Genomic DNA, 24,979 nt, shown 5'->3' on the forward strand with positions numbered 1-24,979 from the left:
TCCCAGAAAAGCTTCTGGAGGGGCAGTTTTGAAAATATTAACTCTGTTTATTTTTTAGATAATGGGATCATAGGTTGTACTTACTAAATTTGGGGGGGAATACTCTAATAAGTTCGTTATTTTAACAATCTGTTAGATTCACTCCCCAAGGAGGCTACATCAAAGGGCACTTGCTGCCCTGACCTGCATGAGGCACAAGAGGAGGCCCCTCTCAGCAGTTTTCAAAGCTCGTCCCAAACCAGGAGACTCTGTCTTTCTCTGATGGAAGGTCGGGGTGGTGGCGTGTAAGTTGGGCAGGGACTCATACTGTAGGGGGCTGGTGGGTCAGCTAGGCTGGAGGGACTTTGGATCAAGAATGGGATCTTCCACCATCTGACTGTGACTTGAGCCAACCCTTAGCACCTCGGGTTTCTCATCCGCATGGCGTGGGCCCTGGACTCAGGTCTCTTGCAATTCCAGGACTCAAATTCCAGCCTGCAGTGGGAGAAGGGATACTGGCACAGCACGGGCACCTTCTGGAAGGCAGTGGAGCCCTCTGCCCTTGCCCAGGTGTGCCTGAGAGTTTCTGCAAAGGTGAGTTTATCATGTCCAGTTTGCTGTGCTCTCCACCTCCGAAGTCTCCAGAGGGTGCCTATTCCCTGGTTAAGTAAACTGGGGTACATTGGTTCAAAGGAAATCTAGACCTGATCAGAAACAATTTGTAGCTCTGAATGTACTATCTGGAAAAAAGTCCCCAAGATATTGTGAAATGAAAAAAGCAAATTGCCAAATGAGATGTTACTCTAAGCACATTTGTATGTTTTTAAAGAGGCTCTATATACATGTATATACTTGCATATGCATAGACAAAATTTCAGGAAGGATTCTTGAGAAACACTTACCTCTAGGAGGTGGGACTGGGGTGGTTAGGAGTGAGAGAGAATTTTACTTGTCACTTTATACCCTGCAGTGCTGTGTGAATTTTTTTTTTTTTACCACAAATATGTGTTATTTTGTGACTAATTAAAAAGTAAATATATTTTTATAGTACAGGGAACTACACTAAATTTCTTGTAATTAGCCATAATGGAAAAGAAGCTGAAAATACATTTATGTATGTATGTATATGCATAACTGAAACACTTTGCTGTACACCTGAAACTAACATTGTAAATCGACCACACTTCAATAAAAAATAAGAAAAAAAAGTAAAAATATTAGAAAGAAGTCAATAGGAATAAAGAATATTCCTTTATTAAGACTTATTATTGGTATTTATAGAATTACATTAATGATTATATTGTAGCAATATGATATGTTTATCTTTTATTTTTAAAAATACCACATACTGAAATGTATTAATAATAACTAATATTAGTAAGGATTAATACATAAGATTCATATGCAATAAAAATAAGGAGAAGAAAATATTGCCTGGCCCCACTGTCATTTGATTGTGGGTCTGGTCCCTGGGGCTTGCCCTGTTCCACACCCTGACGCTGGAGTTGCTGTAGCCCCACCTCCCAGGCTGCTTAAAACAAGTTTTGTTTTTTTAAATAAATAGATACAGCCTGGCACACAGCCCTGTGCCATGGGGGAGGGCATAGCTGGCACACTCTTGGTACTTCTTTAAAGACCCTTTATAATGGGGGTTTTATTTGATTATCACCTTTATATCTGCCTCAGCCGGAATCCTGCTGTCTGGCACCTGGGAAGCGATACCCTCTTCCCTGCTCCGGGCTTGCACACCACATTTTTCCTGGGTGTCGGGACTTCCTGCTGTTTGAAGATATGCAGTGTGATTGGGCTGGTTCTGACTCTTCAATTACTGCCTCTGAAGCCCCACGAGGCAGCTCTAGACCAACGTTCTTAGTGTCCCAACTCGAGCATTTCTGCTTTTCTCATCCATGGGGACACTGAACCTGGCCATCTGTGGGCAGGGCTGGGACACTCCATGTCCTGCATCAGTTCATCCAACTCCCACGTCCCGCTGGATGGTCATGGTGACAAAGAGCCAGTCTGTCATTTTCTGAGCACAGAACCAGAATTTTACAAAGACACCACAGAGAATGTTAGCACAGTTTTAATATACATTAAAATTTCCTGGGAAGTATAAACAAATACATTTATACTTATATACTACATATAAATAAATTTTTTTCTCAAGATGTTCACAGTTTCAAAAATCATAATACCAGCAGCCACACTGTTACCATCTGTGTTTATAGCAGATATTTTCAAGGCACCTCCACGTATGGCGGCAAGCATCTGACCACTTTATTATTGCCCTAGAAGTCATGCTCAAACAGCCACAGTTTTGTTATTAATCTCTTTCCCTGCATTTCTCCCTTATATTACATTTAGGACATTAAAAAAATGACTGTAGACATGCTGTTTTATCTATGGATTTTTTTCAGACAGTGAGAGGGATACTAAAAGTGATCTTTGTCTTTAAAAAATGACACAAACAAACTTACTTACAAAACAGAGACAGACTCACAAACACAGAAAACAAATTTATGGTTACCAGGTGGGGAGAGATAAATTGGGAATTCAGGATTTGTAGATACTAACTACTATATATAAAATAGATAAACAACACGGGCCTATTGTATAGCACAGGGAACTATATTCAATACCTTGTAATGGCCTATAATGAAAAAGAATATGAAAAGGAATATATATATATACACATATATATAGTATATATATGTATCAATGAATCACTATGCTCTCACCAGAAATTAACACAACATTGTAAATTGACTATACTTCAACTAAAAAAGACAAAAAAAAAAAAAAAGTGTTCTGTTTTAGGACTAGGTTTGGGGTCTGATAGGGTTCAGATCCATGGCCCTTGGACCTCCAGGTCCCTTAGAGCAGGGACCACGTGTTTTGCCCCTGCACCTGAAATACATTCTAGGTGCTTAATAAATATTTGTTGAGTGAATAACTTAACTATGAAAATAATTTGGGGAATTTAACACCAGCCCCTTGCTCTATCTTGTGCATATAGTAAGTGACCAATAAATATTTCCTAAATGAATGTGTGAAAATGGTGGAGCTTGTGGGTAGAAGAAAAAGGCAGTAAAATTTACATTTAAGATGACCTTGTCACTTAACCTGCGCTTCAGTGATTGTGGGAAAGCTGGAGGGGCTGAATGCTACTAGTTTAGTGAATTTAATTCAGGACATGTTCTCCTGAAGGGAAACAAAGATCAGAAAGAAATGCTTTCAGCCTATTCACCAAATCTATTCATCCATTCAATAAACTAAATAAATTCAGTATTTAGTAGGAGGGGTCGCAGGCGTGGTAGCAGTAACTGCTGTCACCTCAAAAGTTCCTACAATAGGCTTTGAAAGGAAGCTGATTTTTAAAATACAAGAAAGGAGATTATTTGTAATACATGAGTAGAAGATTTGTATATTTTTTTAAGTTAATTAATTAATTATTTTAAGATTTGTGTATTTTTTAAATAGAAGTATACACAGTGGAAAGTTTTAAAAATTAACCGTAATTTTCCTCCCCAGGTAATCCTCAGTGACATTTAAAAATCATGCCCGTATAAGATTAGAAAATTGAAAAAGTACAGAAAGGTAGAAAATGAAAGATTCAAACCTCCTTCATATATCCCATATACATAAATTTCTTTAGTTATATAAATATTTTAACCCAAAAGAACCGTACTATAAACGTGGCTCCGTAACACAGTAACATATTTTTGAGATTTTTTTTTCTATTATAAACACTGTTGTAATAAACATTCCTGTACCTGTGTCTTGGTACCTTTCTGAGGGACACTGCGCCTCTGGCCAAAAGACCAGGTTCAAATTTTGTCTCAGCCCCAGGCACAGCAAGGGAACTGGGGAGGAGACTGTCTCCCAAATAGCAGCCTCTGCTGGGAGGGGCCAGGAGGGTCTGTCTCCTAACAGAACTGTGTTAATAGTGGCTCTCTGGGTGGCAGAAGTCTGCCTGATTATTTCTTACATTATTATTTTTTTAATATTTTAATTTATTATTGTATTACTTAATTATTTTATTTTGGCAGAGGGAGATACTTAGGCTTATATATTTTTAGAGGAAGCACTGGGGATTGAACCCAGGACCTTGTGCATGCTAAGCATGAGCTATATACCCTCCCCCTATTTCTTATATTATTCTATGTTGACAAAATTTTCTACAACAAGCATATATTTATTAAGTTAAAAAAAACCAACCTAGACTTTATCTTAAAAAGTTTTGTGGCACATCCTGGAGAAAGGTAACAGTACCTTTGCTGCTTCTTTTTTTTTAAAAAAGTAATTATTTTTATTAAGGTATAGTTGATTTACAATATTATATTTTTTCCAAGTGTACAACATAGTGATTCAAAATTTTTATAGATTATACTCTATTTAAAGTCATTATACAATATTGGCTATATTCTCTGTGTTGTGCAACATATCCTTGTAGCTTATTTATTTTATACATAGTAATTTGTACCTCTTAAACTCCTACTTTTATCTTACCCCTCCTCCCTCTCTCCGCTGTTAACCGCTAGTTTGTTCTCTTTATCTGTGAGTCTGTTTCTGTTTTGTTATATTCATTCGTTTTATTTTTTAGATTCCACATATAAGTGATAACATATAGCATTTGTTTTTCTCTGTCTGACTTATTTCACTAAGTATAATACCTTCCAGTCCCATCCATGTTGCTGCAAATGGCAAAATTTCATTCTTTTTTATGCCTGAGTAGTATTCCACTGTGTGTGTGTGTGTGTGTGTGTGTGTGTGTGTGTGTGTGTGTGTGTGTGTAAAGAAGATGTGATATCTATATCTATATCTATATATCTTTATATATATCTATATATATATATCTTCATTTGTTGATGGACACAGGCTGCTTCCATATCTTGGCTATTGTAAATACTGCTTCTATGAACATTGGGGTGCATGTATCTTTTCCAATTAGTGTTTTCATTTTCTTTGGATATACACCCAGGAATGGAATTGCTGGATCATATAGTATTTCTATTTTCAGTTTTTTGAGGAAGCTCCATATTGCTTTCCACAGTGGCTGCATCAATTTACATTCCCACCAACAGTACACGAGAGTTCTCTTTTTTCCACAGCCTATCAAACATTTGTTATTTCTTGCCTTATTGATAATAGCCACTCTAACAGGTGTGAGGTGGTATCTCATGGTGGTTTTGATTTGCAAAACCCTGATAATTAGTGATGTTGAGCAGCTTTTCCTGTACCTGTTGGCATATCTTACCAGGCAGGGCCTCCTCAGCAGGGGAGGGGGGAAGGCTGTGCATATTCTGCATATGAAATGCAAGGGCCCCATGGGCCTGCAAGATTCATGATATACTGGCAGACAAGGCTAGAGGCACTGTCAGATCTTCAGGGTGATGTCTGGTGTGGCTTTGGAGTCAGACAGACCTGCCTGCAAGTCAAGGCTCCTCCACTGGCTCTGAAGGAGGGTTTGTGACCCTGTGCACGTGGCTTAACCTCTGTGACTTACTTTCCTCATTTTTACATGGGGACGATGATGCTTATTTTAAACAGCTATTGTGAGGCTTAAATGAGACATATACATAAAAAGCTTAGTCTAGTCCGTGGCACATACAACGTGATCAGTAGCTATTATTGGTGCTCTTCAATCATCAGTTCTAATTTTTAGAAAGTTCTTCCTCTTACTGAGCTAAAATTGGTCTCCTGTAACTTCTTTGCATTGCTATGAAATCAGCATGCTCTTTCAGTCATTCAGCAAACATGGATTTCCTGTGTGCCAGGGACTGTGCCAGGCCTGAGAATAAGAACGAGTCCCTGTATGTGGGAGAAGTACCCCTCCTCCACATGAGAGTCATTGGGATATGTAAGGGGAACCATCACTGATTCCTTGACATTCCTCTTTCCCAGGCTCAACCTCCCTCTCCCACATCCATTTAGTTGCACTTTTGGCTCTTGTTGCTTGTTGATTTTAATTAAGGCTCAAAATTATCCCTCCTCCAGGAAGTCTTCCCAAACCTCACTAAGCAACTATATCCCCCTGCCCAGGTCATTCTGTCAGCACTTGGAGACCCAGTTTCCTTTCTTCCTATTTGTTTGCACTTGCCAATTTTCTGGTGTGTTCCCACTTTTCTGGAGAGCAACCCAAGGCCCCCAAGCACTGTGCAAGGAAGCACTCTGCCATCCTGGAAGTCAGGTCTCCCCACTTTAATTCTCTGCTCTTTGGAGAGTGGCCATCCAGTATACCCAGGCAAGGGCACATTCAGGCCTGAAGCTTATACAGTTATGGAGGGGAAGGGGAGCTCTTAAAAACGATTATAAATTAGGTACAAAAATGAATGTTTAATTAGAGTGAGAAATGAAACCACAATGAATCACAAACGTTAAAAAAAAGCTGACTAGTATGACAAAATTCAAATGACAGTCATAACAACAACTATTATTATTATTTGATTTCCTGACACATTGCCATGCTTATTTTTCTTCCTACATTTTTTAGGCTGCATACTCTTTGTTCTCTATATGATAACTTTCATAATTTAATTTTCTACTGAGAGAATGGAAAGTTGATAATTTAGTCTTTCCTCTAGCATGGCTGATCAAATATTGGTTTTCATATCCATCATGTAGCAAAGTTTCATCATCTGGGCAGACCAGCCCAGAGCCCCAGGCTTTGTCCTGGTTCTGTAGCTCCCAGGTGGGGCCACAGCAGCCGCTCTACTCACTGTTGGCATCTCTCTTCCCCTACCCAGGAAGTGGCTACAGGCTGCGGATGCAGAGGCTAGCCTGGCGGGAGCACCTGGAGTGGAGTCTGGCTGGGGCAGCACTATCACCTCCAGCCAGCAGGTGGGGCTGAGGGCCCCGTAAGCGTAAGCATTAGTCTCAGAGCATCTTTTGAATAGATCTTTGGAATCATGGGTCTCCTTTCCTAAACCTTTCACCTCTTCTTACTGTAAGTGGAGGGTATTAATGAATAATAATAATAGTAACAACAACAACAATAATAACTATTATTATATGAATATTATATTTGAAAGACAAATGAAAGAATGCTGGCTAAATCTCAGCAATGGGATTATAGAAGAGTGGTTTTTTTAAAGACACAAATGTCTATGTCTTTGATTTCTTTTATTAGACTCATTTTTTACTTTTGAACCTGAAAAAAATATACATAATTTCATAATGGAAACTGGCCCCTAAGAGTGTTTTGCTGTGAAGGCCAAAGAGGAATGGTAACAGCAGCTATACAAATCTACTCTTACCTGTTCAGATATTGTACGATTTCTAACGCACTTCTACAGATATAAGTTAATTTAGCCCTCTTATTTTTTTTTGCCAATTTTTTTTTGGGGGGGTAATTAGATTTACTTATTTATTTATTTTTAGAGGAGGTGCTGGGGATTAAACCCAGGACCTTGTGCATGCTAAGCATGTACTCTATCACTTGAGCTATACCCTCCTCCCTTAATTTAGCCCTTTTAACAACAGCTTCTTTCTGAGCTCCCTACTGCCAGCCCCCCCTCCAAACTTTCCTTCCACTGTTACCCAAGTTATTCATGAAACTCCGTTGCATAAAATCCTTCAGTGGCTCCTCACCACTTTCAGTACCATCTCCAGTCTATTCTTCCACATCCTACACATCTGCCCCCTCCTACCTCTTCAGGCTCATCTCCTGCCACTCCTTCAAGGCTAGCCAAACATACTGGGCTCTCTTAACTCTCAGGACATTAGCAAAAGGTATTCTCTCTGCCTAGAATGTTGTTTCTACTTTCTTCAAATGCAAACATTCACAGTGATCAGCTGGACTTATCCCATCTCTGAAGCCACCCATAAACCTTCCTGGCAATATGCCATTCTCTTTCTTTTGTATTAGGGAGTTCCAAACATAAATGCCTACAATGTCAAGGCAGGTAACAATATAAGTAGATAGATGTGGTGTAATATGATCAATAGCACCAGATACAGGCCCATGATCAACATCAAGGACAGTGCACATCACAATGGGCTGGGGGGATTGCTGCAAACTCAAGGGCATGTGTCCCTCCTCATGGAGGCAGCCTCTATACAGCTCCAGCTCATGGCTTTCTAGCACCAATGCCAGGCCCAGTGTCACCAAATTTCTTAATTTTTTAAGGTAAGTAAGAAATCTGGATTTTTTTTACATTAAAATTCCAGATTTTAAAATGCTAGCAACCAGTTCAGATTTAAAGCACTATAGGGGACAATTTTTGCAAGCCAAGCAAAAGACATAAACAGGCCCACTTTACCCTGTGGGCCTCCAGTGTGCAATCTCTCTTCTACATTTTAATGGAACATTGGACATCACCATGGCCAAAATTTACTAAAAGCTCACTATGAGCCTAGCAGGTCCTTTTCTAAGTGCTTTACATGTTTTTCATGCATTCAGTCTTCTCCACAGCCTGAGAAGTGGATGCTATTATTGTCCCCATTTTACAAAGGAGGAAACAAAAGCTAAGTGACCTGCTGAAGGTCACTGAGTTGGTGAGTGCATTCCCAGCCCTAACATAGTGCTTCTCGCATGGTTTCGCCTACTGAACCATGATTCCTTTGTTTTAGACACCACAGCTACTCACCTGTGTATTTCTACAGTGTCTAGCATACGAGGCACTCCTTAAATGTCTGTGGAGCTGAATTGATGTTGCATGTAATAAATGTAATTATACTTTTATTCATTCACCCAGAAAAAGATTTGGAGTGCCTACCGCGTGTCCTGTCCTGTGGTAGGGACTATAGGAGTTCAAGGACATGGCCTTTGGCCTTCAGGTGCTTCTAATCAAGGAGCACAAAACAATTATCACTCCTAAAGTGTACTGCATTACTAAATAAGACTAACTGCAAAATTTTACCAAGTCCCAATTATGAATTCACCAGATAGAGTAGGAAACATACATTTCATCCCGGTCTCTGTCTGGTGATCTAACAATATTTCACAGAGCAGATGAAAATATGTGGCAAGAACAAGGGAAATGTTGATTTAAGGGAAGAAACTTCTAAAGCATTTCAGCAATGGTAATACTTCAGCGTATAAATGATTGAATGAAATGAAGCTTAACTGAAATTCACACAATAAAATTGGCTGGTTGAAAATTACTCTCTTTTGTACAGGAACAGACTTAGGGAAATTATTTGAAAGGTTTCAGAAAATATACTCTTTTGCTCACTGTGTGTCTCCTTCATATATAAGACAGGAGTATGGAAATACAGGTAGTTTCTCTGAACTGTTTATAGAAGTCAGATTCTATTGTGACAAGCACATTATAAAAAAGGTGTATTGAAAAGTCTTGGTGGAGGGAAGGATTACAGAAAGGGTGATGGATATGTTTGTTATCTTGATTGCAGTAATGGTTTTACAAGTATATGCATATGTTAAAACTCATCAAATTGTAAACTGAGTATTCGCAGTTTATTTCACATCAATTACATGTCAATAAATCTGTGAAAAAAGTTACCTAGACTGTTGCTGTTCAAAATGTGATCTGTAGGCAGAAGCAGCAGCCCAGAAAGCTTATTAGAAATGTAGATTCTCAGGCCTCCCTCCTGAGTCAGAATCTGCAATTTATCAAGACCCTCGTGTGATTCTCAAACACATTAAATCTGACCTCTTATAGTGAATGTCTGGAACTAATTTCCCTTCATGAGTTGTTAAAGGGGAATTATATTCCCTAATCTGTTTTAGGTCACTGAGAGCAACTATCTACAAGACATTCCTTGATGGTTATATTAGGATGAGGCTTAAATGTCTGACCTAGAGGATGTGCAGATTTTTCAATAACATTCAATATGTTAAATTGCAAAACATTAGAAAAAGTCAGTAATTGCTCGTGTAGCATATTTTACCTGCCCATCTTCCTAGGTGTGTTTTATAGTTTTTTTTTTTAACATTTTTTATTGATTTATAATCATTTTACAATGTTGTGTCAAATTCCAGTGTTCAGCACAATTTTTCAGTTATTCATGGACATATACACACTGTCACATTTTTTTCTCTGTGAGTTATCATAACATTTTGTGTATATTTCCCTGTGCTATACAGTGTAGTCTCTTCTACAATTTTGAAATCCCAGTCTATCCCTTCCCACCCTCCACCCCCCTATAGTTTTTAATATTTATATTGTTTTAAAAAAATTTTATGATTACAGAAGAAATGGTTATTGTAGAAGACTTGAGAAACAGAATCTATAATTCCGTGAAGTACAGTTATGTTTACCCATCTCATTATCATCCTCAAAAGTTACTGAATACTAAAAGTAGAACACAACAAGGTAATATATTTTTGACTTCTTGGAGGTAAGGCCTTGTGATATGCATGCTTTAAAAATAATTAAAGCTAAATCTAAAGATCCAAGCTAAGTGAAAAAAAAAATCAGTGGGCTTGGAGCAGTAGAATTAGTTTTGAGATATGCATTTACCATAGATCAGTGACGCTTAAGCTTCAGGGACCTTCACCTCAAAGCCCCTTCCAAGACCCTTGGAGAAGCCCTAGTAGTATATTCACCTGGCCAGATGTTTCTGTAAAAGTTTCTAAAGTAAGATATTTATGACCATGTCTCATATTCTGACTTCCATCATTTCTCTTCTGCATTAAGTGGTGTAGGAATGGCCATGGGCTTTTTTGAGATCTGGCTAAGGGAGGAGTGATTGAATTGGGATACATTTCATTTGGATTTAGTGGCATGCATTTATGGTTTGCAGGCATTTCCATCTACTGTTAAATTATTACTCACCGTGGGCATAGGAATGGCTTTCTGGAATACACCTACTGCCCATTATGCCAACTTAGCCAGCACCATGTCACAGAGGTGCAGGGCCAGAGGGCAAAGGAACTCTGTGTGGGTAGCAGAGGAGAAACTAGATTTGAAAGAAAAGGAGAAACTAGCCCACAGAAAATCCTTCCGACTATCAGAAGTAAAAAAAAACAAAAAAAACAAAAAAAAAACTCTAAATAAGAGGAGGGATTCTCTCAATGCCTAACCTAAAACGGAGGTTCTCACTCATCAGAAATCTACTAGGTAATGTCATACATACAATTAGAAGTGCACCATACTTATTTTTGTTTTTATGTGAATCATGCAAAATGGAATACATTAGAATTCTTGTGTTTGTGGGACAGAAACTTGCAGGTGTACTAAAGTGAGTCTATACATGAAGTCACATATTTTATTCATGTTAATGGATGAGATCCTGTCTTAACATAGCAGAAAATTCTTGTCCTGGAAAACGCTGGGATCCAGTAGAAACCACACACAAAACTGCCATGGAGGCAGCCAAACAGTCCTGAAATATTATATCTCATATATGAGAGCAACTTGATACAGGTTTTCTGAAATTTGACAACAGTCCTAAAAAAGTACACACTAGTATCAGTAATTAGTTGTAAAGCTGAAACTTGTAAACAGTAATAAAAAACAAATTTTGATCACCATGCTAAAGAAGACTGATTTTTCTATTCTCTTTATAGAAAACATTACACAATAATTGGCATAGTGTACAGCCAAAAAAAAAGTCGGGAAAATGCTTATAAATGGTGCCCATAAAGTCTAGAAACACAGGTAAATATAATGTTGTCAAGAGCATTTTCAACCTTTAAAAACATAAATAACTATGTTTCTGGATTTTTGGACACCCTGTAGAAGTGTCAGGCAGTTAATAAGAACTTTCACGGTTATCTGTGTGATATTTGTGAGTTTTGTTAACTTTTCAAAATGTCGCTTGTGATTTCTCATTCCAAATACAAATTCACCTTCCTACCTACCTTTCCGCTCCTAATTTTTAGTTTTTACTTAATGAGGGCCCCACAAATTGTATGAGCTTCAGGTCCCGCAAAACCAGGATCGGCCCTTCCAAGACAGTCTCATAGAAGCTACTGAATTTCTCGGTAACCTCAATTTCTTACTAAAAAAAAAAAAATTTTTTTAAGGTATTTGCTTGGCATTTCCTCCGAGCTGCTGTGAAGCCCAAGCAAAAACTGTGGTGGGCAAAAGAGTTCAGCCAACGACACAACTCGCTATAAATGGGGAGGGACTGACACAGAGGGTAGGGCGCTGGCCGGCAGTCACCCTCCCCGCACCGACCGCACGCAGGGCCGGAATGACGCCGCCCCTGCCGGACACCGGGAGCCGCGGGAAAGAACGGCGGGACGGGGGTCCCTGGGTCGTAGCCCCTCCCGGGAGAACGAGGGCCGGAAGGGGACCGGGATAGGGTGGGGACTGGGGCGCTCGGGACCCGCGGGGCTAGGGGCGGGAGGATCGTGCCGGAGCTGATGCCCCACCCAGCTCCGGGAGCCTGAGATCCTCCTCAGCGGCGGAAGTTCCGGTGTCGTTTAGCGGAGGTCAGAGGTCAGCAGGAAGTCGATACGTGGCCGCCGCCTGTCCCCGCTGAGGAGGCGCAGCAGGCGGATATGGCGGCGGTGCTGAACGCAGAGCGACTCGAGGTCTCCGTCGACGGCCTCACGCTAAGCCCAGACCCGGAGGAGCGGCCTGGGGCGGAGGGCGCCCCGCTGCTGCTGCCGCCGCCGCTGCCGCCGCCCTCGCCTCCCGGGTCCGGTAGGGACCCGGGCACCACAGAGGAGCAGCCGGAGCCCGGGGAGGCGGCGGCTGGGGGCGCGGCGGAGGAGGCGCGGCGCCTGGAGCAGCGCTGGGGATTTGGCCTGGAGGAGCTGTATGGCCTGGCGCTGCGCTTCTTCAAAGGTGAGCCGGGCAGGCCCACATCCCTGCCGCCTCTGCCCGGCCTCGGGGAGACTGGAGCAGACTCGCCCTCATCGTGCGGGGTCGCGGCGACCAGAGCAGGACTCTGTCCTTGGGGGTACCCGAAGTTTGTCACTACCCGCTTGGCCGCTAGGTCACACCCCTGAGGGGCCTGGAACCTTGGTTTGACTGTCTAAGTCCCGCCTCCCCGAGGTTACCGGAGCATCTTACCTGATTTAGCTTCTCGGGTTTCCAGGAGCCTGGGTGGAAGAATGAGCTTACCCCCACCGCCCGCTCTCTCCTCTCTCTTTTTCCCAGAAGATCTCATTCTGGGATTTTTTTGGGGGGTGGGGGGGTTAAACCATCGTATTCCTTTTCCTGTTTCCTATGGCTTGGAGTATCAGAAGCACCGATTTTTATCCTTTTTCCATAGTGGAAGAAATCTTTCCCTAGGTTCCATATATACTCTTTCCATTCATTCTGGGGAACCATAAACTCGAATAGGACTTGACCACTTGGCAGTATTGATGTGGCAGAAAGGAAAAAAGAAGTAAAATATTACGCGAATGTACCCCCTCTGGTTTGTCAAACTCTATAAAGAGAAGGGATGCCCACTATGTTCTAGTAATTTCTAGATGGTTAAAATTTTACCTTGTAAGCAATGTCCAAGAATGAATTTTTAGATTAAGTCCTGAAACTACCTTCTGTATTAATTACAGAGTTAATTGTAATAAATCTTGTCTTAGAGCAAGATTGATGTGTGGGTTTGTTTTTTTTTTTAATTGGGTGGTTCACTTAGCCAAATGGTGGTGATACCAGTCACATGACCTTGTCTGTAGGAAAGACTGATAAGAAGCCCGTTTGATTCTTAGAGATAATTTAGATCTCGTGGGGCGAATGGGCAAGGAGAAACATCAGCAAATGAAACTTTAAAAGTGGTTGCTAGGTTCCGTATGCATTCCAGAACGGCATATTTATGACACTTTTCCCAGAGGGAGTGCCTTTTGGAGTACATATTTTATTAGCTGAAGTTGAGTCGCTCAGTGTAGTTATACATGTAGAAGTTATTTGTTTTCTCTCAAAATAACTTTAATTGTGCAAGCTAATGAAGGTCTCTCTTTTATATATTTTCCGGAGTAGTCTTTCCTTGTTCATTGCGTTTTTATTAAAAAGTTTACCCTTGAAATATTCATCGTCATCGCACAGTGAGTTTCAGCCCTCTGTGCGCTAGCTAGCTTGGGGATTTGGTAATGGCTAATGGGTTTTGAATCACTTGACCCTTAGGTCACTGGTGTGAATTTAGAGTTACCAGTGGTGATAATATACTACCACTTATGTAAAAATCTCGTGGTTTCTGTGCAAATCGTGTATTTTGCATTTAATTAAAATTTTTATTCTTGAAACTTATTTTTCCAGTGTACAATAAGATTAAAGCATATTGTAGCAGAATAATGTGTAAGAACAAATCTAATACTGACTTTTGCCATATGACTAACAAAAAAAGATGGATAATTTTATCGTCTGAGCCTGTCTTACTTGAAAATAGTAGTAATGTCTTTAACAGTTTGAAACACTGTTAATGTGCTGTAAATTTAGCATTGCTTGGGAGTCAGGAAGCTCTGGATTCTATTTACCATGTACTCCTAGACAACTAACTTTTCTCTTCCAGAGTCTGTTCATATATAGATATATATGACTGGGTTAAGTGAATCTCAGATTTAAGATTTAGTGGTCTAAACCTAACATTATTTTAACATGTTTGTTGAGTGGCAGGACTCCTAGGGGAATCTGTAATTTAGGGACCTAGTTATCAGTCACCTTAGAGAAAAAAAGGTACATTAATAGGTATAATTCACTAAGTTTCTAAATTAAGCTCTCAGAGCAATATACAAGTACTTAAATGGAGAAATAACAGTCTAGTAATGTAAGCTGCCTTTCTGCATGGATCATAACATAGTTAGCAATGAAGAAGTTGTTAGTATATGAGATACCTGATTAGGGGGAAAAAGTAAGGATCTAAAAGCAATCAGAAGAATTATGGAAAGTGGGGTGAGTCGTGCTGGCTGCCTTCGTTTTTAATGTGTGAATTTTTCCAGCATAATACTTGGCATTTTTATCAGTCTTGCAAGGGTTTTACTAAATCCCTGTTTTGTGGTTATTATATCTCACATGAATTAAAAATAACATAACATTTTATCTCTCATTGTGGAATAAATAAGAATCTTGAAAACATGGATATCTTTTTCCGTTGAAAGTTACTTGGATTGGGAATCAGGAACCTTGTTTTGCATTCTGTTCCTGTCACAGTGGTCATAGGCCAGTGACTGAACCTATTATGTCAACTACCTACTCTCTTAATTGTATGAAGGTAAAAGTAAAATAATGGATGAAAATACTGGAAAATGTAAGTTAGCAGTTTACCATAGAAGTTCTTGACATTGTTGAATCCTTATTATGGATAAATTTTTGTATTAGGTTACCACTATGAATGAATAGTGTGTTTCCTTTTGTTGTTACGAAACTTAAGATTCCAAAAGAGGACCAGTGGCAACTGCAGTACAGTGTGGAGGATCCAGGGAGCAGATGCCATTCTAGAGAAGGAAAGGCATGTGTGTCTGGGAGATGGCAAACAGGAAGGGGTAGTTTGATGGAGAGAGAGCTGGAAGGGTAAGATGGGGAAGGACTTGAATGCCATTGTAAATAGCCTTTTTGTCTGTAGACAGTGAGGAACCATTGAAGGTTTTTAAAAGGAAGAGCAAAACTGCCCAGTTCTAGTTTAGCAAGATTAAGCTGGTTTTCTCACCTCTTTGGGTTAAGGACTAAATTGGTTGGTATTATTGTAGCGTTTATTCTTGGATAGAGTTAACCTGGGCAGTTGTGTTTTGGTTTTTATAATTCTTGGGGGTGAATTTTTCCTTCTCTAATACTTTATTACATCATTGTATTAAGCTGGTAGATGATTGCATTAATTTAAAACTCCAGAGTGATAATTGCCACCAGTTATTGAGCAGATGTTCACTAAATATCAGGTACTATTTTGAAAGCTGTGTATATATTATTTTGTTTAATCCTCTGCAAGTCCTTCAGTGAGGTATTATCCTGGTTTCTTAGTTGAGGAACTTGCCCGAGGCCCCTTGATTATTATTAGTAAGAGGCAGAGTTGGTTCTTAGTCTGTCTGATTCCAAAGACAGTTCTTTTCACTACAGGAGATGAAAAGCAAATAGGAACCCTGCTTTTTGATGGTGTTCCTAGGAAAGTATTCGTAACTACCTACCCTGTTGCTTTATCACATTTTTGGAACTTCTTTACCACATTTGCTTGAAAATATTAAGGGCTAATGGAAAGATTCATACTGTTTTCCTATTTATAATCATTTTATTGACAGTCTATTCAGATATCTGGAAAAGTCAAGTGTGAGAAGGTCATCTACTCTGAATTCCTGCATAACCTTGCTGTCAGGTTTCAAATTTTGATTGTAATGAAAAAATCCCCATCTGAAGGACTGAAGTAAATGTGCCCATCAAAAATATTGATACGCCAGATCTCATTGCTACTAATACAATATTAGACCTTTTGAGAGGCCTGCATTTAGCTAACATAATGTTTGTTTTTTACTCTTGTAAATTGAAAATGGATGTGTTGATTCATTAAGGATTGAAAACTTGTGATATTCTAATTGTCTTTCCTTCACTGTAATACTTTTCCTCATCTACTATTTGGTTTGGGGTACAGCTCAAATAGGAAAGGAAAGATATGCTTCTTTCCCATTATTAGTTTTCAAAATAATGAATTGTTTCCCTTAGCAGCCTCAAAAGGTGACAGTTTTTTTTAAATGTCATTATGTACTCATGCATTTAAACCTTTTTTTTCTTTAGCTTTTATTATTGATGCTCAAATTGTACCATTTTTAGCAAGTGGTAGCCTCTTCTGATTGGCTCCTAAGTTCCTTTGACATGATGGGAGTCTTCCATCGCTTCCTTGTATCTGGTATGATGACATGTTCCAGAAATGTTTCCTGCTGCCCTAGTAATCGGCCATTTCTCCAGAGAGACATAGTTCCTTTTAGTGGAAAGTGGCATTTGAAGAGCCATAATCTGGGTGTTAACAGTGGGTGCTCATTGCTTCTGGATTGGTCGTTATTTCAGAAGATAGATCTAGGGGGTGGGTGTGTGTGTGTGTGTTTATGCATGATATGTGAAAGGAAGCTGTAGTTGAGTTTGGAGGAACTTAAGTCTTGAACTCAGTTTCTCTATGTAATTGTTAATGCATTTCCACTAGCGTTGCCTCCGATTACGCTATTACATTACTGATAGCAGAGAAGCAATCGTACGGATGGTTCCATTTCCTTTTGTTCTTTAGACATGCATCTTCAAGAACTTTTATAATTGGTTCCATTAATGTTTTAAAATACTGTACAACTGTAATTTATTCTTTGATAACATGTATAATTAGTATGTGCCTCCTGGACTTAAGTGGGTTAGCTTCAGATAATTCCAAGATATTAGTGTATAACATAGGAGGACATATAGACCTAAGAGTCACTTAGAAGAAAGAAAATCATAGCCACCGAGAATAGTAATGGCCTTTTAAACATCTGAGTTTTTTATTTGCTAGTTCATGTTAGATTCATAGTAGATTTGAACTGAACTAAAATTTTCCTTTGAATACTGAATTCAAGGAGCTGTTTATGTATGTGTTGTATATGTATATTTTAGTGTAAGTGACTTTAACGTTTACCTGAGGCCTTCCCTTTATTAACTACACATGCAGAAAAGTACACAAATCATAAATGTTGCTTGATGAATTTTCACAAAGTGAACACTCTGGTAACCAATGCCCAGAAGGAGATAATGTTTACTTTTATCAGTTAACTAAAATGAGAGCTACTCTGGCTCAGTATCTACGAAATTGAGCTCTGGAGTCAACACTGTCTGGGGCACTTTTTCCTAATACTGCCACTCAGTTGTTTAAACTCTGCCTTCTTTTACTCAGATTGTTTTAAGAATTATATGTATATATATACCTGGCAGTTGGTATTCTGTGACTGCTTATGTTGTTCAGGAGAGATTACCAAGAATTTATTATGGGGTGTGTTGAAGTAATGGTGGAAAATTCAACTTTTATTAAGCACTTTGTACATGCTAGGTGGTTTCCAGAGTTTTATATTAATTAACTTATAAATACTGCATTATATTATACTTTCTTATAAGTAGTATAAAAATTTAGCAATCAGTTTTTTTCTCAATTGAACATGGGAGAGATGTGGTTTTAATGTTTCTAAAAGACAGAATTTATTCAAAATGTATTCTCTGCCAGGCAACAGTGTGTTAGGGCCATGAAAGAAAACAGATTTGAGCTTAGGCTGCTTTGTTGGAAATATGATATCTAGAATGAGAGAAGGGAGAGATGGTCCTGGACTCTTCCACACAGATCAGACAGTCCCTGGATGCTGCTTTCAGTTTGAGGCATCATCCTTTAGGGGTAAAGACAAATGGAGATCATTCAGAAGAGAGCAACTTGTACAGGGTGGGAATTCAAATCCCTACCATCATTATCATAACAGCTGCTGTTCAGTAAGTGTCTGCTCTATGCAGGCACTGTACCAAGACTTTGGACCACATTCTTTCTAACCCTCAATGAGAAACCTAAGGAGACGTTATTATCTCCATTCTATTGATAGCAAAACTGAGACTCAGAAAGGTTATCCGTGTCCCTGTTACATACTTAGTAAATAGCAGAGCTGGGATTTAAACACAGGTCTTTAGGAGGTATGTATGAGTGAATAAGTTAGGGATATTTAGCCTAGAGAATAGAGTACTGAGGGCAAATGTGTATGGTATTTTGTGGCTTTTTTCAAGGTCTCATCTGTTAGATGTGTTTTATTTAATGCTGAGGACTAGAAATAGACCCTGTGGATAGAATTGAGAGAGGTCTACTCATAATAAAGAGCTACAAGTCACAGCTATCCAAACATGGAAGAGACTGGGACAGTGAATTCCCATCACCAGGAAGTGTGCAAGCATACATTAGCAATTACTAGGTGGATATGCTTTGATTTCTTTATCTTAATCTTTTGTGTATCTACTTCAGGTTTTTTCTTTGTTGTTACCATTAAGTTTATATAAAATATTTTATAGTTATACTAGTTTAAGCTAATAACTTCCATGGCATACAGAAATTCTATACTCCTCTCTCCCTCACATTTTAGGTTATTGCTGTTATAGCTTGCAACTTTTTTTATAGTGTGTCCAATAACAAATTATTGTAGGTCAAGTGGATATGTAGAGGGGATTTGAACTTCAGTTGTGCATTTCGGTCACCTGTCTTTAATATCCTTGACAATCCATAGATTTTACTGGCTTTCGTTTCATCAACTAAAGGCTAGAAGGAACACTGAAATAATTTGTTACATTCTTCTGCCATTACCTCCAGAGAGCAGAGAAAAAATATTTCTCCGTAAACTTACTCTAGCAATTGACATTTGAGACTAATAGCCTTTTGTATAATTTATTTCAGGTGGAAGGGTCATCTTTCAGCACTTTGGGCTTGGTAACTGTGATTATAACACTATTATCAAATTATTAATGCTGTCTTTTTAGTATTGTAAAGTTAAATACTTATGAATTTAATAGGAATGTAATCTAGAAGTCATTTATATATTTACTGGGGAAAATGTGTTTTGTGTATTTCTTATTTATTGCTTTTATAACAAATTACCACAAATTTAGTGGCTTAAAACAAGTACATACTGTTTTATAGTTTTGGAGGTTAGAATTTCAAAATGGGTCTCACTGGGTTAGAATCAAGGTGTCAGCAGAGCTGTGTTCCTTCTGGAGGCTCTAGGAAAGAATCTGTTGCCTTGCCTTTTCCAGCTTCAGGAGGCCGCCTGGATGCTTTGGCTCGTGACCCCGTCCTCCATCTTTAAAGCTAGCAACATAACATCTTCAAATCTTCCTCTGTCTCTTCTTTGTCCCCTTCCATTTATAAGGATTCTTGTGATTACATTGGTTCTATGTGATAGTCCAGGATAAGATCAGCTGCAACCTTAATTCTATCTGTAATCTTAATTCCCTTTTTTAATGTAACCTAACATATTAACAGGTTCTGGGGATTAGGATGTGTGGACATCTTTGGGGGGCGGGTATTATTATGCCTACCGTATGTCATAGTGTCTTACTGATTACTGAAATTGAGCCTATGAGTTTAATCATTTTACCTTTTTATCAAAGTGGAAACAAGACAATTTAAAAGGTCAAGTTGTACTAGATACTTTATAATGAAAAATAGCCATCCCCTGTCTCTTTTCCCATCTCCAATCTGTCTCCCCCGAGGCAACCACTTTCCATTATTTTAACTTTCTTCTGGTATTGGTCTCCATTTTCCTGCTACTTCTTTCCTTAAGAAAAAAGATGTAACTTATACATGTATGCCTCTCTCTTCCTCCTTCTCAAACTCCTAATTTTATGTCACATTTGTGATTAAATCAGTGAGAGTCGTTTCTATTTGTGTTATTCATAGCTGAGACTGATCACGCACTTTGATTATATTTTGGTTCCTGTGCAGACTCTTGTCTTTTGTGTAGTTGGAGGTCATTATCATTTGGTTTCTTTGTCCTCAGATAAACTCCTTCTTTACAGGTATCTCTCCTAGATGTGCATAATTTTTTCTTTCAAGATGTCCTTAAATTTTTGATCCAGTCTTAGCTTTCTACCTTCTGAGTCTCTGTCTAGCTATCATCCTGGAAATTACCTTTCACCTCTCTATAATGGGAATTCTTCCTGGAATTCCTTATTTTCTTTTAGACTTTTTTTTTTCTGTTGGAAGATTTCATTGAGATTTTTTTTTTCCACGTTGGAAGCTTTCTCAAATGTCTGGTGATCCCTGGATTTTCATTCTTGTTAAAGGGTAAGGCACTAAAGAGGACTTGTAACCTTGAATACAAGCTATCATTGTAGGTGATGAGGCAGAAGTTTCATTGGGGAATCTTCAACATTAGTATCCTTCAAATTGGGGTGTGTGCAGGTCTTTTATTTTTGGACAGTTTTCCATGAAAATATTCTCCTGCCTGGCATGTGTTTGAACCTAGTTGCTAGCATTTGGGAACTAGACAGGAGAAAGGGTGGGTGGAAGGTGTTTACCATTTACTAGGGAAACTTCCACTTCATTTCTTTTTTCAGTCCTGCAGTTCAGTCTCAGGCTGGTGTCCTCCCACCTGGATCAGCTGTGACTCATGTTCTCTAGTGAACATCCAGACCTTTGCTAAAGTAGGGCAAGGTAGCCTACTTCGAGTTGCCAAACAAAATGGGAGGTAGGGGTACCTACTTCTTAGATAGACTTTAAACCAAAGCTCCTATTTTTATCTAGACTCTAGCTTTTTAAAGAACCTGCCTTTAATTTCTGAGCCACCTTTCCAGGGTTCTCTAAATTGGCTTCCGTGTCTTTTTAGTGGGGTTTCATTGGGGAGCAGATATAATTGTGTATGTTCAATCCACCATGTTTAGCAGGAAGTTTAATTGTATGTTTTTAATCTTTTTAATTGTATTTGAATCTTTTAAATATCAGGAAATCATTTGGTTTTGCATTTACTTCTTCCTCTAGTCCAGGATCAGCAAACCTTCCAGACAGTAAATATTTTAGGCCTTAAGAACAAGATATGGTTGGTCTGTGTTCATATTCTTTGTTTTTTGTTTGTTTGTTTTTGCTTTTTGTTGTTTCACAATTCTTAAAAAAGATTAAAAATATTCTTAGCTCAGAAGCCTTAAAACAACCGTGGGCAGAGTTGGTCTAGTTTGCCAGTTCCTGCTTTAGTCTGTCTCCTTTAGGTAAAATACATTTTAACCTGACTTTTATTGGTCTTCAGTTTTAAAGCAAATGAACTTTTTAATATAATTGTTGCTGGACAAATGCCAACAAGTGATCCCTTTTTAGTCTATTTGAGAATGACTAGCTTTGTAGTCATGCTTCTCCAGGTAGTAGAAGTAGTTATTTTCTGCTTCTCATTGGTGTGTTTTTATACACGTGCACCGGAAAAATAGCTCTGCAGCTTCTTTCCAAGCATAATTTGGGGTTGCTATAGAAAGCAGAATTCCAAAATTGATTGAATTAAATAACTTTGTAATAATTAACTCTGTAAGTGCAGGGATCTAGGATGATGCCTCTATTCCTTACTGTCAGGACTGAAAGAGCTTTCCTTTGGGGACATGGTCCTGGTTAAAGATTTTTGAGCTTCAGCAAGGCTTTTTCTGTCTATGCAGTTATGGTAGTTATAACTTCTTTCTTGCTAACTACATTTAATGCCCTTGGAATCAGAAATAATTTAGGAGAAAATTATTCTCATCTAACTCAGAAAAACTAAATAAAACCCTCATGTTGTGTGAACTAGAGCCATCTGAAGAGCGAAAGAGAAGTAACTTCAATAGTCTGCCTGATGATATTGATTGTGAAGGGTTTTCTTTGAAGTTTAGTATGTCAACACGATGTGGGCTGTCGTATACTAAAGGTGGCTGGGATTTTTAGCATATCCTCCTGGGTTTTGTATAATCCTCAGGGGAGAATAATTGCTCTGTTAACACTTCATCCCAAAAGCTGAAAGATAAATTGCCTTGACTTTTTAAAAATGTTTATTAAAAAAGAAAAAAAGCATATGTTTATTTGATATAGAAGTACATACGCATATTGGAAATCTAAGAAAATAAAAATGAATAAAGAAAAAAATCTGTAACCAAACTTTCTGAAATAATATAGTATTAACGTTTTGGTGTGTTTCCTTTTCTTTGTGTGGTTTTTCTGCCTTTTTTTTTTTTTGAGACAAATTTGGTCCCCCAGCTAGAATAATGATAATTAATTTGAAGGGGTTTAAAGGAAGGATTATGGAGCATTTCTTAAAACTAGCAAGTATGTAAGAGTCTATGGAAATGCCAATAGAGTTCATGAGAATGGATGTACTGTTTTGCTCATTCTCACAGAAATTTACCTATATAGTCAGTTTCTTCTTTAGAGATATTAGTTGAGTGTGGTTTTAGTAGGGAGTGCCTGTGAACAAAGGGTATTCTGGTTAGTGGTGGTGAGCAGATTTATTTGACTGCTTGACCCAAACTAACACTTAAAACCATATTCTTCTTTTGAAAAATCCCTTATGGATTGGGAATATATTCATAGTTCTCTCAGGCATAAAAGGGGCAGATACCAAAATGACATCCCCAAATCCTGAAACTCCCATCCCTCTATTGATGAGTCGCCTTTTAGGGTTAAGGTTAGACTAACACCTTGCTGAATAATGGGTACAGTTTCCTTCTTTACTTACGTTCTCCCAGGGTCCCCTGCTTCTAGTTTGCACTACTGAATGTTTGAAATAAGCAAATTTATCACCTGGTAAGAAATGGACCCTCCTTCCATTAAAATAACTTTGTAGTAGTTTTATTGTTAAAATATTTTTTTGTACCCACTAGTTCTGTTAGCTTCAAATCATCTACCTGAAGCAAATAAGAATTCTTGTGTGTATGTTTGAAAATTGCTCTTACACGACTTATCAGAAAAGTGTTTGATCTTCCAGTAAATAAAGTTTCCATCTGATTTTATCTTTATTGATGTTTATTTAGATCAAAGCAACCACTTTCATAGAATTTAGGCTTATTTTAAAAAGGGAAAAAGCAAAATAAACCCCCAGGAATCCTGATTGAACAAAACAGGAAAGTTAGTTATAGTCTACCATGCACTCTATCCCCACTGTTTCTCAGGCTACACCTTTTTTTCCCCTTGAATCACCAGCAGCCTGTTTTTCTTTTATAAGGCTCAAGATAAAATGAATATTTAGGTTGGTACCGTTTTGGTTTTAAAAATCAAAATCTTTCTAAATAATATCCTTTCAACTAGTTGGATAAGATCAGAAGTTGGAGCTGATTTTCAAAACATCACTTTTGGGGAAAGTGAGAAGAAAATTGTCTGGGCTATGCTTCTCTAATAATTACCTGTGACATAGTGTAAGAAAACTGTTGGTGATTAGTATGTATAAAATTAAGGTAGATGGTAAAGGAAGGTTATCGGCACCTTTAAAGTTGGAGAAAGGCTTTCTGGTAAAAAGTAGCCACTATTGTTTTACATATTTTAACAACCTAACATCTTAGAATACAGAGTTCTGGCTAGCTAATTTTGTAAGAAAAATCTTAACTGTAATTTTTTAAAAGAAAGATCTATATGTGTAATCACCCATTTTTATGTAGTTGTAAACATGGTATCTAATTTTTTATTCTACTTATTTTAATTAGTAAGTCATAAATCTGTTCTCTGAAATTCTATATAGCCCTTATATTGTCATTTTAATAGCTGTATAATCTATCCAGTGGATTACTGTAATTTAAGCAGTGTGTTATTGCTGAATAGTTAGATTTTTTGTTTTAAATAATGTAGCAGTGAACAGGCGTAACATGGTTTTTCTTGCTAAGATAATTTTTCAAGGCTGTATTTCGAAGAGATTCATTGGGAAGTGAATGAAATAAAGAACACTTCTAGGCTTGTTGGTTTTTACTTGAGAGGTAATGTAAAGGTGTATTTTGGTTTTGTACACTCTCATCTGTTTTACTTTACTTTGATTATATACTGTGTTGGAATTAAACACACCTACTGGCCCAAAAGAGTTGGAACAAGTCACTTTATTACCTTTTTGGCCTAATTTTTTTCCCCTAGGTCAGAAGTATTCTAAAATAATCTTTCTTTTATCTCAATATAATTTTATTATAATTTGTTTGCAGTATCTATATACCTGAACTATGCACCTAGACACAATGATATACTGTATTGCCAAGTTACAGATTTTTGATTGAGCTCAAGTTTGTAAGTTCCAGGAGGGCAATGAATCCCTAGCGTCTAGCACAATGATTTGTATACAGGTGCTCAATAAATATTTATTAAGTTGAGTGAATGAATATAGAAAAAGTCTTACAGTGTTCATCATTGATTGAAATAGCCTTCTAAGAGTTAGATTTTGAAATGGGAATTGCCTGTTAGCTGATAAATACAGACCTATGGTAATCATGTTCTAAAAACTTTACAGGGCGTTTCTACTCTTGGTACTGTCTAGTGATACTGTTTGCTCAGTAGCAAAGACAGATGGCATGTCCATAGGTTTCTGAACTGTTTTGATTTGTATTAAATAAATAAGATCAGTGCCACAGTTTTGTCTTTTTTTAATATTTATTTTTTCCAAGTATTGTATGAGTTTGTTCTTGTTGGAAAATATATAGGTGTGTGTGTGTGTGTGTGTGTGTGTGTGTGTATAATGCTCTTCAATCCCCATCCACTAATT

General features: G+C 38.2%; 1 protein-coding gene across 1 annotated transcript in view; it reads left to right on the forward strand.

Annotated features, from left to right (window-relative positions):
* Positions 1–12,325: 12,325 nt before the first annotated feature.
* ACBD3 (acyl-CoA binding domain containing 3) overlaps positions 12,326–24,979 on the forward strand; it is a 32,462-nt gene continuing 19,808 nt past the window's right edge. The window contains exon 1 of the mRNA XM_032466587.1: positions 12,326–12,680. Coding sequence (XP_032322478.1) covers positions 12,392–12,680 — 289 coding nt within the window. The 5' untranslated portion in view covers positions 12,326–12,391. The remainder of the gene's footprint in view (positions 12,681–24,979) is intronic.

Source organism: Camelus ferus, chromosome 23 (genome assembly GCF_009834535.1).
Source record: "Camelus ferus isolate YT-003-E chromosome 23, BCGSAC_Cfer_1.0, whole genome shotgun sequence".
Lineage (NCBI taxonomy): Eukaryota > Metazoa > Chordata > Mammalia > Artiodactyla > Camelidae > Camelus > Camelus ferus.